The 16,020-nt window shown below is 44.0% G+C and overlaps 1 protein-coding gene across 1 annotated transcript in view; it reads left to right on the top strand.

Moving 5' to 3' along the window:
- Positions 1 to 16,020, top strand: part of elp4 (elongator acetyltransferase complex subunit 4) — a 60,988-nt gene that overhangs the window by 8,597 nt on the left and 36,371 nt on the right. The window contains exons 3-8 of the mRNA XM_049563098.1: positions 586 to 707; positions 2,533 to 2,667; positions 4,139 to 4,275; positions 7,140 to 7,224; positions 10,473 to 10,661; positions 15,348 to 15,456. Coding sequence (XP_049419055.1) covers positions 586 to 707; positions 2,533 to 2,667; positions 4,139 to 4,275; positions 7,140 to 7,224; positions 10,473 to 10,661; positions 15,348 to 15,456 — 777 coding nt within the window. The remainder of the gene's footprint in view (positions 1 to 585; positions 708 to 2,532; positions 2,668 to 4,138; positions 4,276 to 7,139; positions 7,225 to 10,472; positions 10,662 to 15,347; positions 15,457 to 16,020) is intronic.

Consider the following 16,020-nt stretch of genomic DNA (forward strand, 5'->3'; position numbering starts at 1 on the left):
GTGAACCAGATGTCGGGAAGCATTTTGAGGACAGGCGCTATCTTATCCTACTTCTGCCTCATCTTGTCAGTTGTCCTGACATCTGGGGCACCTTTGCGTTCGGGGTGAGGTGTCAGGTGAGTGCTTAAGACAGGTGCCTCCCTCTCACCTCCAATGCTGGTTGGGGATATGATAGGTGGACAGGAATACTGTGAAGACCGTAACAAGAGAGCTGAAGATGTCAGCCCCACTTTGATAGTCCGGTCACATGTTTCTGTGCCATGTCGATTGCCACTTCGTCTGTTCCCTACAAAAGGTAGCCCGAATGTGGTCCTTATGTCAATTACAGTCAACAACTGTGATGAGGTCATAAACTTCTGGATCTGTGGTGTCTGAATGAATGGTCAGAATGCGACAACACCCAATGATAGACTTGAGGTTGATATATTTTTCATAGGGAAGATGTTGTATCTATTTTATCAGTAAATAATTTCCTTAAGCCTTGTGGACACTGTTAGCAGGATGGCATTGACTGACAGAGTGTGTGTTTATAAGTATTCCACATGCACTTAAATTCTGATTGTTCTTGGCTTTTTCTTTTTTTAGAGGAGGACCGATATGATAGCTACTCTCGTATGATCTTAAAGTACTTCTTGGCAGAAGGAGTGGTGTGTCGACATGAACTGTTTGTGGCGGCAGCTCAAGATAACCCAGATGACATCCTACAGGTATGAAAGGAGGTGCCGTCTTTTCTGTAAGCTCTTAGAAATGAAATTTGTATTGTGTATTTTTTTTCAAGCTACAAGTCTTGACAAACCATCCACAAAGATGGCCTCAATATGTCTTCTTTAACGTCATCCCTGCACAACTGTTGTTCTGTCAAAAAGACATTTTAGAAAACTTTTGTTTACCTTTTAGTCATGAGAAGATGTTGGAAATATTCTGCCTACTTGTAGAAGTATTTTTTTGTGTCAAAATATACGAATCAGCTCCCACTGTACAGTATTCAGCCTGGTTCTCTCTGGTCAGACCATGAATTAGTGGGTATTGTAGGCGCACAGCTTTCCCCAAGATGTGGCAGGGTCAGCGGGGGTATCTGAGAGGTCGAGGGTGGCATGGTTGTGGCATTGTTGAAATGTTTCCAGATGCATCACTCTGTGAAGTGGACCGAAGCTCCAGAAGCTGACTGCCACCCAGCATACAGGAGGAGGGCCTCTCTCCCACTGATTGATAGTGGGAGGGGTCACAGCCTCACCCTCTCTTTACATATCAAAGGGTTATTAAGAGAGGGGGACTCGCAGTAGGGATATATCACATCATTTAGTGTTTTCACAGCTACATTCACAGCATGCTAATCTTCAGATACTGAGGTTGTACTTTTTGCATTATGTTAACATGCACCCAAGAAACAAGCTTATCGGCAGAAATCAAGTTAATGCAGACACTTTCACATGCGCTGCAAAACCTCAGGCACTTATAAACCCATGTTTACTTGCATCAGCTAATCAGTCAAATTTCCCACCCACCCATACCATGTTTTTGAACCAGAGCTAGCAAGATTTTTTTCATTTTGTTGGGAATAAATTACTGCATAGTGAAAGAACGGGCTGTCTTTCAAGAAATCTCACTGTTTTTCTCACTATGTGCATCAATCTGAATTAACAGTCTGCTGGTTAGCTTTGGCAAGTAAGTCTGACTTATTTTAGTTTCAGTCTAGTTAGACTTTGGATCTTATTGTATTTAATACAAGGACACACTACTACAATGATCATTCATCTCTCCGCACTGCTGCCACAGCAGTATTTTTCCTCTGTAAAGGTTTTGTTGTCATATGCATGTGCTCTTTTAAAAAACCCATTAAAACCCCAGTTAAGTTTCTACGTGACCAAGAAATCAGGATTCTCCAGGAAAAATCTCACAGTTTTATCTTGTTTCAACACAATTAAAGAAACCAGGTTTGTTTTTCGTTTACATAACAGTCAAGAAATTATGTTACTGTTGAAAGCCGGCACTTAAGTGCATGCACATAATGCGCTGTTAGAGAAGACTGTTCTGTCTTGTCACACTATGACAAGTCATATAACAACAGTGACAAGTCATATAACACATAGGCTGTAGAAATAATGGACATAGCCACCGCGACATCACCCAAAGGTGATTTGAAGCCTGGAGTTCAGCATATCAGATGTCGCCATCTTGTTTTTTGGAGCCAGAATTGACCATAGTTGGACAAGAGGCTGGAGCTGTGAAGGACTGACGGGTGGGTCTGACTGAGAAGCCGAAGACACTACAGGCAGACCGCTTGTCACTCATTGCGGCCCGCCCTTAATTATGTGTAACTTAAAGCCTTAATAAAATTCAAATGGGCAAGTTATAGAAAGAATAAGCCTCCGTACAGTTGTCATGAACAGTAAAATAAGCTTTCCATTGAAAGAAATGCAGTTTGCGGTTGCTACTTGGTATTTTACAACAATAAGAGTAATTAAAATGTCTTCGGACCATTCACTATCAGCGCATTTTAACTTATTATATTAATTGTATCATTTTGTGTAGGAACTCCCGGCTCCCATCTTGGACGATGTTGCTATCCACAAACCAGTGGAGCAGCCCAGGCTGTCATGTGAACCTCAAGACAGTTTGGATGCCATGAAGATTGCCTGGCGCTATCAGAATCTTCCAAAAGTACAGGTAGTCGGGTGACCAAATTACAGTTTATATTGACTGTTATTGATGGCAACGTATTTAGACTAGAATATACTGCAGGATATACTGCAGTGCTTTATAATCAGACTACTTTTATTAAAAGTTCAACATGTATATCCGCTATTGATTTTATGAGAAAGAACAGCACTGGCTCTCTGGTCTTAGTGGTTTGGCAATTGTCTCTACCACTAAATCCATCAGCTTCTAAACTCCTTTGTGGAGTGAATGAGGCCTCAGCCTCTCCTTTCAGAGCTGGACCAGATTACTCACACTTAGCTGGCAATAGGTAGGCTTTTCACTGGTCTCCAACTCACATATACACACACATACACACACGCCTGCACCCCTGCTTAGCCTGGGAAACAAGGGTACTTTGCAGCCTGTGCATTGACATGTCTGCTCGCTCAACCCTATGACCCAGACCTGCACCTCTGTCTTCCCCCAAATCCCTGCCTTTCCCCCTGCTAGGGTCGGCAGCCCTACACTCTTTCTTCCGCTTTGAGGAGAGGTGACCCTCCCCTTCTACTTCTCTGCAGTCTCCCCCCTTCAGTCTATAATCCATATCGCTATGTGGATTAACAGCACACAGTGTGTCCCTGGGGATCCTCTCCCTCTTTCTCTCTCCCTGGAAACTTCTTTATATCTGTGTCCTTTCCTCACCTCTCCCCCTTCCCCTGTAAAATCGTCTTTACAAACCACTAGTAAGCCCCACCAGAGGATTTGCATCCCAAATTCACCCCCAGAGTCAACGCTTACTTTCCCCTTACACACACCTCTCCTGGCATAGCCCACTGTGTCGCTCTCCCGATGAAGACATCAGATCAAAGGTGAGGCCGTCAGGGCGGGGATAGAACGCTAAGCGGGTTGCCTAGCTCACAAAGAGAAGATGAGCCCCTGACCCCCCTGCCCTGCTGACCCCCTCGTCCCGCCAGGAGAGGGACACACCGGGGGCCCTAATCCAGATTAGGAGTAGATTAAGGGCCCCTCCAACAATGGAATCCCTGGTTTCACTGAGAGAGAAGAGCTAAAACTCTCTCTTTCAGCTGCAGGAAAACATCCGCCTTCCCCTGCGTCCCTGACACGTTTGCTTTCACAGCCAGAAGTGGACATTTATGTGAAGAAATGATTAAGAGCGTGGTCGTAGTGGTTATTTAACTTCTCTGCTTTAGGAATGTTGAGGAATGACCCATAAACAATGCAATTGCATTACCATAGTATAGTGAAGCACACTCATTTAACATAGTAGAAAGACAAATAAGATTAATTTTCTTTATGAGTTGTTTTATTGTTAGCGGAAATTAGTTAAATGCACACAATCAGTTTGTTGTAAGTGGACTAAAGCAAGCAGTATCTTCACACATGGATGATTTCAGATACACACAATGCTTTTTAATTAAACATATTTTTGGTTTTTATATACTTTAACATGAGTTTGACCTGTTGACCTTCTCCTTAGACTGCCCTGGCATCCTCATCCCGGTTCGGACACTATTATGACGTCTCCAAGACGATGGAGCCAGAAATTCGCCAGGCAGCCAAGTGCCACCGCTTCTACCTTCCAGAACATCCCACCCAGTCATCACCCACACACAGGTAAAACGACAAGACATCATCCACAGAACGCATGGAAACCAATGAGACACCATCCGCAGAACACAGGCACACAAACACGACATCATCCACAAAACACAGTTACACAAATAAGACATCTTCAACAGAACACAGGTAAGCAAACATGGCATCGTTCACAGAATACAGGTAAACCAACAATGCAGACAGACCAACATAATTTAAGGAGAGCATACTGTATAAGCCCTGCAACCAGCGTGTGCATTAAAGAAAAGTCAACCTGAGAGGACGTAACTCAAATTCAGTGCTTCCTTGTATCATGTAGAGCACTGTGATACTCATTCATAAGAATTTAATAAACTGTGTGGCTGCAACTGATCAATTCATCATTTTACATTTCTAAATTAATTGTGTGCCAAGAAAGAAAAGCCCATTACGTAGAAACAAGAGCCCAGGTTGACATATTTAGATGTTTTGTTTAGTGTGACAAACAGTCCTAAAAGCAAAGATATTCCATTTACCTTGATATAAAACAGAAAAAACAGGAAATACTTACATTTCAGAAGCTGGAACAGGTTAATGTGTGACGTTTCTGCTTGAAAAATGACTGAAACGATCTAATAGTTATCAAAATAGTTGCTAATTAATTTTCTATATATCAGCAAATCAATCAATTAATTGTTTCAGCTCCAATAAAGTAGAGTACACTTTCTTAGTTTGGTATAAATAGTCATTGAGATCTATTACCTTGCTTAAAGATATAAATGAATATTAATCAGTTTAGGTGACATTTAAGCATCCATGGTTTCATCATATTTGAATGAAATGTCTTATTTCAACAAAACAGCATTGTTTTTTAAATACATTTTGAAAGCTCAGTGTTTTTACACTTTAAACAGCTGATATAAATCCTCTCTTCCGAGAAGCTTGCCATTGGCCTAAGACATTCAGCCTCTTGGAAAGGTTGTGTATGTCTATTCAAATAAGGGTCTTGTTTGCTCAGCGTCTGTTTGATTTCTCCTGCGTTGAGTGTATTTAGGGTTCAGAGGTCACGCAGGCTCTTTACTCAGAGAGTGCTGTTGAACACACAAGGGCACACGAAGGCACACTCGCACACACTGGGTAAATACAGCAATCTGGAGCACAGAGGATGTGGAGGAGGCTTTATAGAATCCCTCTTCCTTTATTTTGGCAAACAGAAACTGTTTAACGGAGCTCTCATGCAAACACATTAGATGTTGTGGATATACAGTTTAAAGTGTGCATTTTCACAAGTGTGGATCGTGAAGTCGACTGTATTTGCTGTTTTTTCCATTACAAAATATCCATTCAAAAACCTAATGATATCTACTAATAGCTAACAAATTTAATATCTTCTCTATTGATGTTTTCAGTGTTGTGTGGCAGTGTAGTGAGTAAGAGTGACATGGTGGTATTGTTGTGCCGTTGTGGCGCCTGAATGGGTCATAGATCTTACAGACATTTTGACAGCAGGAAACTACACCTGCACCGCACCATTGTGCCCCCCAATACTGACACACATACGTACACGCGCACACACACTCAGCATATTGCACACGCACATGTACCACACAAACTCCGAAGCAGGCTACTCCCCCTTGCACGTGTCCACAGCCCCATGTTGATACCCTAGCTGTTAAATTGCTCCGTTTCACTTGAAGGCATAATTGGCACAAATTGCTCTCTAGGTGATACAGATCCTGTTGTTTAAGACCAAGCATCCCCCTTCTCTCCTCCTTTCTTCCCTCACTGAAAGAGGAACACCGAGATAAAGAAGCTTCCCCGTGTATGATCCTAATTAGTCGACGCACTAGCCCCTGTAGCTAAGCACCTAGACCTTTTTGGTACCTGAATGAAGGGTGCTCAGTAGGGGTAGCTAAAACACAATGGCGTCCCACACAATGGCTGCCAACCAGAGGCAACCTCCCGCTCAACTGCGTGTCAAACCATCCCAGCCCCCTACCTCAGAGCAGGGGCATGGGCAGAGAGGCCAAGGAGGGTAGGTGTCCCTCTTTCACCAAACCAGCTCTATCATTAGCCCCAGCGGGGTCAGGAGGCACCATTGTTGGGCTGAATAACTGAAATAGAGTACATGGATGTATTTGGCGCAAGTGTAATCAACACGAGTGTGTATTACTGTTCTTTATGCAGGGCTATTGGCGTGTGACCAATCTATGTGTATCAGCTTTTGTAGCCTGCAGGTCGAATTGACAACTGACATAGCAGCCCACTGTGACTCACTGCAGAGTGGTCATTATAATGGTGGGGCGTTCTGGGGGACCTGTGTAAAAAGATGGGGTTAACATTCCTACTGGCCATCCTATAAGCACATGGTGGGCTCAGCAGTAATCCATCCCTTGACTGTTGCTAAATGTTGCTCTGATGGTACTGTATGGCCTTTGTCAGTAGTGCACATCTTACCCCTGATTAAACACCAAAATGCTGTTCCCTGTTAATTTTAGATATCAGCCCATTAATTCCCCCCCTCCTTCTCACTTATCGTCTTTGTTGTGTGTATGTTTGTGCATATGCACATCTCATCTGACTGTTTGTCTGTCTGTCTCGGCACAATCAGATCCTCGGGGAGCTGACAGAGAACCAGTCATGTTGTAATTTAATCAACCAAATAAATTAATTGGATCTCTTGATATGGATCATCTGTCTGCTTCAGTGGCTCCAGAAAAGCACAGTCAGGAGGAACATGCTGCAGTCATAGAGGATTAAGCTACTGCGGTGAAAGGCTTGGCCCAGTTTTATCAAAATGGTTTCAATTACAGTTTACACGTCCTAAGTAACCCCTTTGTGTTCTCTTTCTGGTTGTCTCCTCCACTACGTCCACTCTCTCCTCTGTCCTGTGCTCTTTACAGTACCATGCTCGAGTCCTACTCTGCGTTGCTGAAGTCACTTCAAGAGGTCATAAAGAGAGAGGGCTTTGAAGTAGCAGCCCCCATGGTAAGCACCAGAAGTAAATGACTGCTTTTCTCTCCTTGCTTATCTCCAATTTGTCAAACCTTTTTTTTTTTTTTAATATATTTTTTGGGCATTTTTTAGCTTTTATTTGACAGAACAGACAAGTGTGAAGGGGGGAGAGAGAGAGGGAGTGACATGCAGCAAAGAGCCACAGGCTGGAGTCGAATCCGGGCCGCTGCAGCAACAGCCTTGTACATGGGGCACCTGCTCTACCACTAAGCCACCGATGCCCCAATTTGTCAAACCTTTTTAAGCAAATCAACACATCCTTTCACAGCAATCACATTTGGACTGTATGTGTTTACATTTGCAACTAGGGATGTTCCTATAAAAAAATGTTTTCTACCAGTACTGATTTCAGTACCTGAACTTGCATAACGGCTGATACCGAGTACAGATTCAATACTGTAGTGTTAAAAAAAATGAACAGCTGTATACTACCGACCCTGTATGGCTGTGAAAGGATTGTTATCACTGTTGTATTGCATGGCTCAAGTTTAACCCTTCGTAAACATGACAAAATATTGGCAAATTGCACATCAGCAGCAGATGCCAGTGCCTGCACAGCGCAACTTGCTGTGTAGGCTACGAGGAATTGATTTGTGGGAAACCTGCCATTTTATGCGGGTGTGAAACTACTTTAAAGTTTATTAATAAAGTTATCTGATCAGTGCATAGACTTGTGTACTCACTGACACCCTATCAAGCATTACAGGCTGTGTCGGAGGCATTTTTGATACTGATATCAGTATAGAAACAACTCTGATTGCAACTAAAATGGCAGGCAAATCTGCTCTCATCACCCATTTAACTAGTAGAGTTAGAGTGGAGTGTTGAAAATGCCATCAGTTTTTTTATTGATTTGACTCAATATTAGTAACAGAGTGTCCCAGTGTTTGTGGATTTGTTTTTCGTTCTGGCTCTCTGTTTGACAAAAAACGTTGCTGAAATGCAGTAGGCATGTAGTAAGCTGCGGCAAGCGGTGATGCAACACAAAAGGCAGGTGTGCATTTTTCCTTTTCATTCACCAAATGTCATTAGAGGTGAACTCTTTGACTGGCTAGTGCTTATGTGTTTGTGTTGCAAAATGTGTGCTTGTAGCCCCACTCATGAGCCCAGACAAACAATTGTGCTTTTAAATATTTATGTGTGATATGCATCAGAGGAGCATTTTTAAAAGAGCGATACTAGCTTGGCATCTGTGACCCCGAGCTCTTCTGTCACATTCCAACCACCACTTCTCTGGAGTCTCTTCACCTCTCTGTCACCTGCTCGGGCTGGCCTCACCTGTGTGTCCCAGCTGTGTGTGTCTTACCTTTGACACACATCTTTTTAATAATCATCGGCCCTCTACAGAATGCCAGAAACATCCATGGCCGCGTCTGTTTCCCACAGGACCTGGTGTAATCCTCTTAACACTGTGATGTGCCTGTATATATGTATATATACAGTGTAGGTGTGTGTGTGTGCGCGTGTGTGTGTCTGTGTGCGCGCACCTCCCGCGCCTTATTCACCTACTTTCGTTGACCCCTCTGCTCGTCACCTGGAGCCACCTCTCCCCCTGTCAGTCACACACAGGATTTACCTCCAGTACCCCCCACCCTCCCTCCCCAAGCGCTGTCACTCACACGCCAGATTAACTGCTGACATCATTAAAGCAGTGTGGCCGCCTGACATGCTGTTGGCACAGTCCAGGAATGCAGACCGGCACAGAGCGGCATGGGCACTGGCACAAGAATGCCCAGTATGGGTGATAGTCAGTGCGCGCGCGTTTATATGTTTATTTGTTCACCTGCCATCATGCACTGTTAACATGATGCAGATTTCATCTAAACTGTGTTATGTAAATAACCGATTAGAACAAGGATTAATCCCCCAAAGCTTATTTTTTTGAAGTCGTCTAAGATGAGTGGGACAGGGGTAGCAGCAGGACTATGAGTCTCTGCAGAGATTGGCTGGTGATTAGGTTGTGGTCCCAGGCTGGCTGTAGTCTATATGGCTGGCCTCGGGTCCTTGGCTGGACTCAACTGGCACTGTTCCCTGATTTTTCTATAGGCTAAACTATAGGAGTTAAGTTTGGCCTCTCTTCTTGATGCCACAGCAACAGTCGTGTTCCCCCCTGCTGGGCTGCAGACATAGAAAGAGAATTCTAATTCTGTGGCCCCCAAGACCTGCGTAGGCAAAGCCTGTTAAACAAAGAAAGGGCATATCTAATAATGACAAAGGCACACACAAACACACAACACTAATACGCAAATATAAGGTATAGAGATGCAGCACTGATGTTGAATGCTGTAGAGGAGGATGGATGTATAGTCCAGTGTGAGAGTCGTCCTTTGGGAAACTATGAGCCAACTGTGAAAAACTACCAGAAACAATGGGGTTTATTTTTCTTAGATGCCTGTGATTCTGATCCAGGTCCAAACGAAGCTTAGGTCATACTGTTGGGAGAGGAAACAATGGGGAGTGGGTTAGAGGAGATTTTGGGAGGGTTGAGATAATGGAGGGGGAGGGATAAATGAGAGGAAAGGTTGGGGGGAGAAAAAAAGGAAAAAGTGAGCAGATTTTAGGCCAGAGCTTTGTTAATCACTCTTGGCTCTCACCTCAGTAATCAGGAGCCATCCTGAAGAAACCCCAAATAAAAGGCAATTGTAGTAAAGGTTAAAAACCTCTCACAGCTCGGACAGGCTCCTCCATTCTCTCACTTTCAGTGATATATATCCCACCACTGTTTGGCCACTTTTTCTTCGTGAGAGTGGGTTACTGTTGATCTCTTGTGGTGGGGAGGTGGGGAGGGGGGTTTCAAGGGAAGGCACTCCACCCTTACCCAGGCCCCCTTGGCTGCAGAGCATCACTGTTGTGCCAAGAATGTGCTGGGGTTTCTGGGTGGCGGCCATATTGGAAGCCTGTCTGACAGGTCCATTGTGCGTGTGTCAGATGGCCTCTGTGATTGGGCAGTTGTGTCCAGTCACGTTTGGGCACTGTGTTCCGATCGTCTGTGCTGGTGAGCAGACTGTCCAGTCGCTCTCTCCCAGAGTTTGGGAATACTTCCCAAAACAATCCAAAAGCAGCAATTTGTTAATCTTCAGATGCACCGGAAGAACTTCAAATAAATCAAATAAAACTGTGTTACTGCGTTAGTATGTGTGTGTATGTTTATATGAACTTTTTGTACACATTTTCTTTTAAGTATTTCTAAGCCCCTTCTTCGTGCTTGTTCTCTCTTATAGTCAAAGTCACGTAACATCCTGCGAATTGGGCTCCACTCTCTTGGCTCAGCTCTGTGGGGTGATGACCTGTGTTGCCGTGACAACCCTAGAAATGGCCACGCCCTCACTACCTTTCTCTATGGACTGCGTGCTTTACTGAGGTCATCGCTGTCAGTCGCAGTAGTTACTGTGCCTTCACATCTCATCCAGGTAAGGGAGTTTTTGACACGAGAACAATGCGGCACAATTAATAAACATCAGAATACAGCTTATATTATTTGTTTGTACTTGCTGACCTAATTTAAAACATATATATCCACTTTTTACGCAAGTTTTAAGTAGTCGAGAACATTTTATGAGTTTCTGAGATGAGGTATACTGCACCAATACCATGACATGGAAGGTTTGCAAATCATAACTACAGTGGGTTCTGCTTTATTCTTCTTCACCTCTTTGTCTTTGCTCCTCCGTTGTGTCCTAAACCACTTACCTTAAATTGCCACTGGAGGGATAAATTGCATGCCTAAGTTGAATTGACTTGAATTTACAGATAATAGACAGTTAGGATTTTTGGTGCATGGGTTGATGTTTGGCCCATGTGCTCCTTCTTTGTCTTGTTCATTAATGGGGAACAAAGTTTGAGGTCTTTTGTAGTGGGGCCTCCTCTTGACCCTGTGGTCCAGTGTCACCCTGGTATGACTCAGGCCTGCGCGGGGGCCTCTTCCTCACGCATCGCTCCCCCAACAGACCCAGTCGAGTGTACACTTCATTCAAAGGCCTCTAAGTCTGTTTGTTTGTTTGGGCTTTTAATTACTTGAAGCTGTACACAATGAGAGTGTGTGCCTGTGTATGCATTTTATTCTCTTACAAATATCCCTCCATGTAGTTGTGTGTCTCTGGCTGTGTTGGTGTGTGTATGTGTGTGTGTGTGTTTGGGGTGGGGGGAGTGTATGAGTCCGCGTGCATGCGTCTGTGTACAGTCTGGCCTCTCAGTGTGAAGGTGGAGTCATCTGCTGAGGCATATGGCAAACCACAGCCCTCCCCCAGACAGTCGACTATAGAAGCACACTCACCAGAAAAGCCATCTGAGACTTTCTACTAAAATGTTTTATCTCGCTTACACTTAAAACATCCTACTTCCTTATAGTCCTCATTCACAAAAGTGTGGAAGCCGCATGGTCTCTGATCCTTTTTACAAAGATATAGGTCAGTGCTTAACTTTCAGAACAGCTGTGTTGTCACAACATGCTCTGGCTCCAAGCCTATATACTCAGTGCACAGCGGCCTTGGCCTAGTCAAAAAAGGTAGAGTGGCTAACTAGCAGATGTCAGCTGTGGTGGGAGCGGTCCCCCTGTCCTTCTCTGGCCTGGCCTCCAAACCCTTAATCTGTCCCCTCCTCCTTCTCCACCCTGGGGAGCGAAGTGAATGAGCGGGGGAAGAAAAGGAGAGGGGGAAATTTTGGACTGAATCAGGTGTTGGGTGACGAAGCCAACATGGAGGTAATGAGAGGCTGTTAAGATGGGCATCTATGAAATGACCTTGTGATTAGTTTAATCACACTTGGTGTTGTTGTCATGAAAAAGATTCTAATTGATCAGCTGAGGTCACCAAGGTGTGCATGCTGCTCATTTTAAGTTAATAACAACAGTGCGGCCGGTATATTAAGAACGGACATGTTAGCGGAGCCTCTTTCTGCCAGCGCCTTTGCTTAGATAATTAGCTTAGTTAACTGAGTGTGGCCTTTGGAAGACTGTCTAGACTAGTAGCAGTGGGCTAGCTGGCCGAGACCATACTGGACTCTCCATCCATTATTGAGCAGCCTGGGAAGTTGAGCAACTCACTGAAAGCCTCCTCACAGCAGCCTAGTGCCACAGTCCATCTGAAACATTAATTAGGCTTGTCCTAGCTCCGTCCTCCTCCATCATACTATCTCCTGTCACCATACACATCCCAACATGTAAACACACACAAACACAAATTACACAGTCCTCCCTAAAATTTAACCATATACACCTCACCTGCTGCTCAGACTAAGTGGTGTCCTGACCTATGCAAATATTTAGACTCAGGGTTTGCACTGGTCAGGCAGAGTTAGCATGGCCTACAACACTTCCACTTCTTTTAAATACTCTACTGAAATATACCATCAATATCCAATTGACTTTCTTTTACTTTCATTCATTTCAGTTTAGAATGTAAAATGATAATTTACATTATCAATTAATCTTCAGATTCTTTTATTGATTAATCAGTTAATCTCACACCTGCTTTCTTCAGTTTATTTTCTTCCTTGGTGCAGTTTGTTTGAGCAGGTGTGAACGCAGTAATCACTGCGATCACATGAGAGAGGAGGTGGTCTCGGTCTGGTCCCAAATGAGCTCTGGAGCAGTTTGTTTGTGGTGGGAGCGTGGTGTGACCTCGGTCTGACCCAACCACCAGGTGTACTCTGCAAGTTTGAGCTTAAATGGCTCCTGTAGCCAGGTGTGCTTTGCATTCTAGGATGCGGCAGAGCATGTAAACTGTAGCTGCTTCCGTGGTAGCAGTAGCTCCATTGTTTGTTAGTCGTCTGAAGGCAGCATATCTTCTGTGCAAAGTGTGAAGCAGTGTAGTGTTTTCAAGATGTTTCATTGAAATGCATTTTGCATTCTGCTGGTATAGTTTCCCTGGTATATTGCCCAGATAATTACCATGGTTATGAGTAAATGCCAACTTCATGTTTAATTGCATAGCAATGTTTCTCTCATTAACAGAGGTAAGTGCACGAGTCCAGAACACAAGAGCTTCTTCCTGTATTTACTGTCTTGCTCCCACCTCAGACACATCTGACCATGTGATTTTTCTCTGTATGAAAAGAAACGGAATCAAGGGTTAAGCACTCTAAGTTGGTAAAACTCATCAACAGAGCAAACAAATAATAGGTGTGAAAATGCCATAAGTCTATGAAATATCCAAAAAGTTTGATGTGCATCAGTCCAAAACCCAAAGATATTTCATTTACTTTCACACATAACAAAGATAAGCAGCAAATCCTTTCATTTGTAAAGCCAAATCAAATGTTGGTGGCATGGTATTTTGTTTAAAATATTATTAAAATGATTAATCAGTCATAACATGAAATACAAATTTGAACGGCATTTTATAAAATCAAATTATTAAATGAAATTCCTAAATACTAGGTTGACCTTATTGGCTAATTAGCTAATGTAACTGAGTGGCTGTTAATTTCAGTTTACCAACAGTACTTTTTTCTTAATACATCTTTTAATATTATGAAGTGTGAAATAGATTTTAAACCAGGTTTTAAACCAAGGCATATAACCATATAATCATGTTGGTAAATAACTGTCGTGTCAGTTAGATGTTTTTAATGGAGAAACTGTGCCTGTGTTCCTATTTGAAATCACATTTTTAGAGAAACTCGTGTGTCTGTTTCTAGCCTCGGAAGTGATGTGCATATATTTTTTTTTATATATAGACTCTACTCTCCCAAGACGTTAGACAGACTGAAAGGCATCTGCCTCCCTCAGAGTTATGTATTGAATTTTGGGTATATTCTGCACATAGCATACACACATTTTCAAGTAAGAATACACAAGTACAGACAGCCATACAGCCAAACAAAACCAACTGAGCCTAACAACTGTGATAAAATTGGGGTTCATCAGTGACTGGTTACATGAAAGAACTGTGGTTTACTTAGTCAGGTTAAAATACTTAGCCAGCATAGACTTTCACTTCTGAACTCAAGCGACTCCTGTTTGAGCCCCTCATCTATTATAAATAAGATTAAAAAAAAAAAGATGTCCACCTCCTAAAACTCGAGGAGCTGTGGAGCACGTGCTTGTCTTACTGACGTCATTCCGCCCTTCTGCCACTGTACTGAGCAGCTCTGTGTGAACACTTTGGATTCCTCTGACTTTGAAACTTCTGAGCATTTGCCAAAGAGACTCATCTTTGTATTTAAGTAAGCACAGAAGAATTATTATGGCCTAACAGACTAGCACAGATAAAGTTTTAGCAGACCCTCTCACTCGCACAGACACTGTTGGCCTTACTGTACCATTAGTGTTGTGAATAATTTGTTGTAGCCTAACTCTTACACTGGCTTTAATTGCTGCTTTTCAGTGACCTCAGATACCCTGTAAGTGCTGGTGGTCCTGACTGGTGGGATATGCATACTTTAAAAGTAGGACAAAAATGAAAAGGAAGAAGAAAGAGTGGGGAAAAGACATGAAGGCATGAAAACTGCATTAGGCGGTGGCAGCCAACACAGAGAGAAGGATGTGAATGATTCAAGAGGCAAAGGGATTAATAATGCAGGACTCCCTCTTTCCCTCCATCCCAGTGTCCCTCTCTCTCCCCCCTCCTCTCCCTTTACCCTCTGCCTCCACCCTTTTGTATACTTCGCCTTCATTCTTGCTATCTACTGTATTCACCCCTGATGTGTCCTCTTTGTTGTCAAGTCACTGACCTAACCAGTAGGGGGAGCTCTCCCCATCGAGCCTCTGCTGCTCTCTCCCTTTTCACCTCCATCCTCCCCTGCTGTGTGCAGGTTTGAGAGTGTGCACCAACTGGGAGCCTGTTTGTAAAAGTTGTTTCAGATATTTTCAGTGTGTTGCCATTGACTTTTCCCATGCCGCCCTTTTTAGATGTATGCCTGATGTAAATTGTATGTCCATTTGCTTGCCCTGACATCACCTGTGTAACCCCTATCAGGGCTCTTTCCCCTCTATACCTCATCACCCTCACCTAAGCCATGGGCAGAAATGACCTGGCCACGGGACATGATGACCTAATTTAATTGCAACACTGATGGCCCGTCAGGAGGCTTTTAATTACCTGCTCATGTTTCTCTCTCTGTCTCTCCCTCCCTCTCTCCCTCTCTGGACCCTACAGGACAGAGCTCTAATGGGCAGCATAACCAGGCTATGTGACAATGCCATAGCCCTGGAATCATTCAAAGGCTCTGAGAGAGAGACCAACCCACTCTACAAAGATTACCATGGTAAGAACACACACACTCGCTTATCTTTCTGTCTCTTTTCCATCAAATACACACACATATACACACAAGCAGTGCATTAAGGCTGGGGCTGGGCTGTGGATGGAGGCAGGGCAGCCCCCTTGCAGGCCAGGCTGTCAGTGCGTGTTAGTGTGCTGCTGCTCAATCAGACGTGCTCCTCAGTAGACAGGCCGGGGGGGATTCAGCTGCCACGCTGTACCCCCTCTCCCTCGCACCCTCACCCCCTCCATCCCTGCCTCCCCCCCTCCAGCAGAGCCTCTCTCCCTTCTCTCCCTCTCGCCTCGCCCCCTCTCCATCCCCAGTCCCATACCCCTGAGGCTCTGGAGCAGAGCAGACCAACACTGGGGAATCGATATTCTCACCATCACTCTCTCTTCCTCTCTGCCTCTATCTCTCCATCCCTCGCTCAATGTCTCCATGGCCAGCATGCTCTGCTAATAAATGGAGGGCAAGGCTTTCAGTAGGAGAAGAGGACACCAGTAAGGGACGGTCAGAGAGACGGAAATGAAGAAGGAGGTGGGGAGTGGGGACACAGTTTGTCTCTGC

The sequence above is a fragment of the Epinephelus fuscoguttatus genome, linkage group LG2, assembly GCF_011397635.1.
Source record: "Epinephelus fuscoguttatus linkage group LG2, E.fuscoguttatus.final_Chr_v1".
Lineage (NCBI taxonomy): Eukaryota > Metazoa > Chordata > Actinopteri > Perciformes > Serranidae > Epinephelus > Epinephelus fuscoguttatus.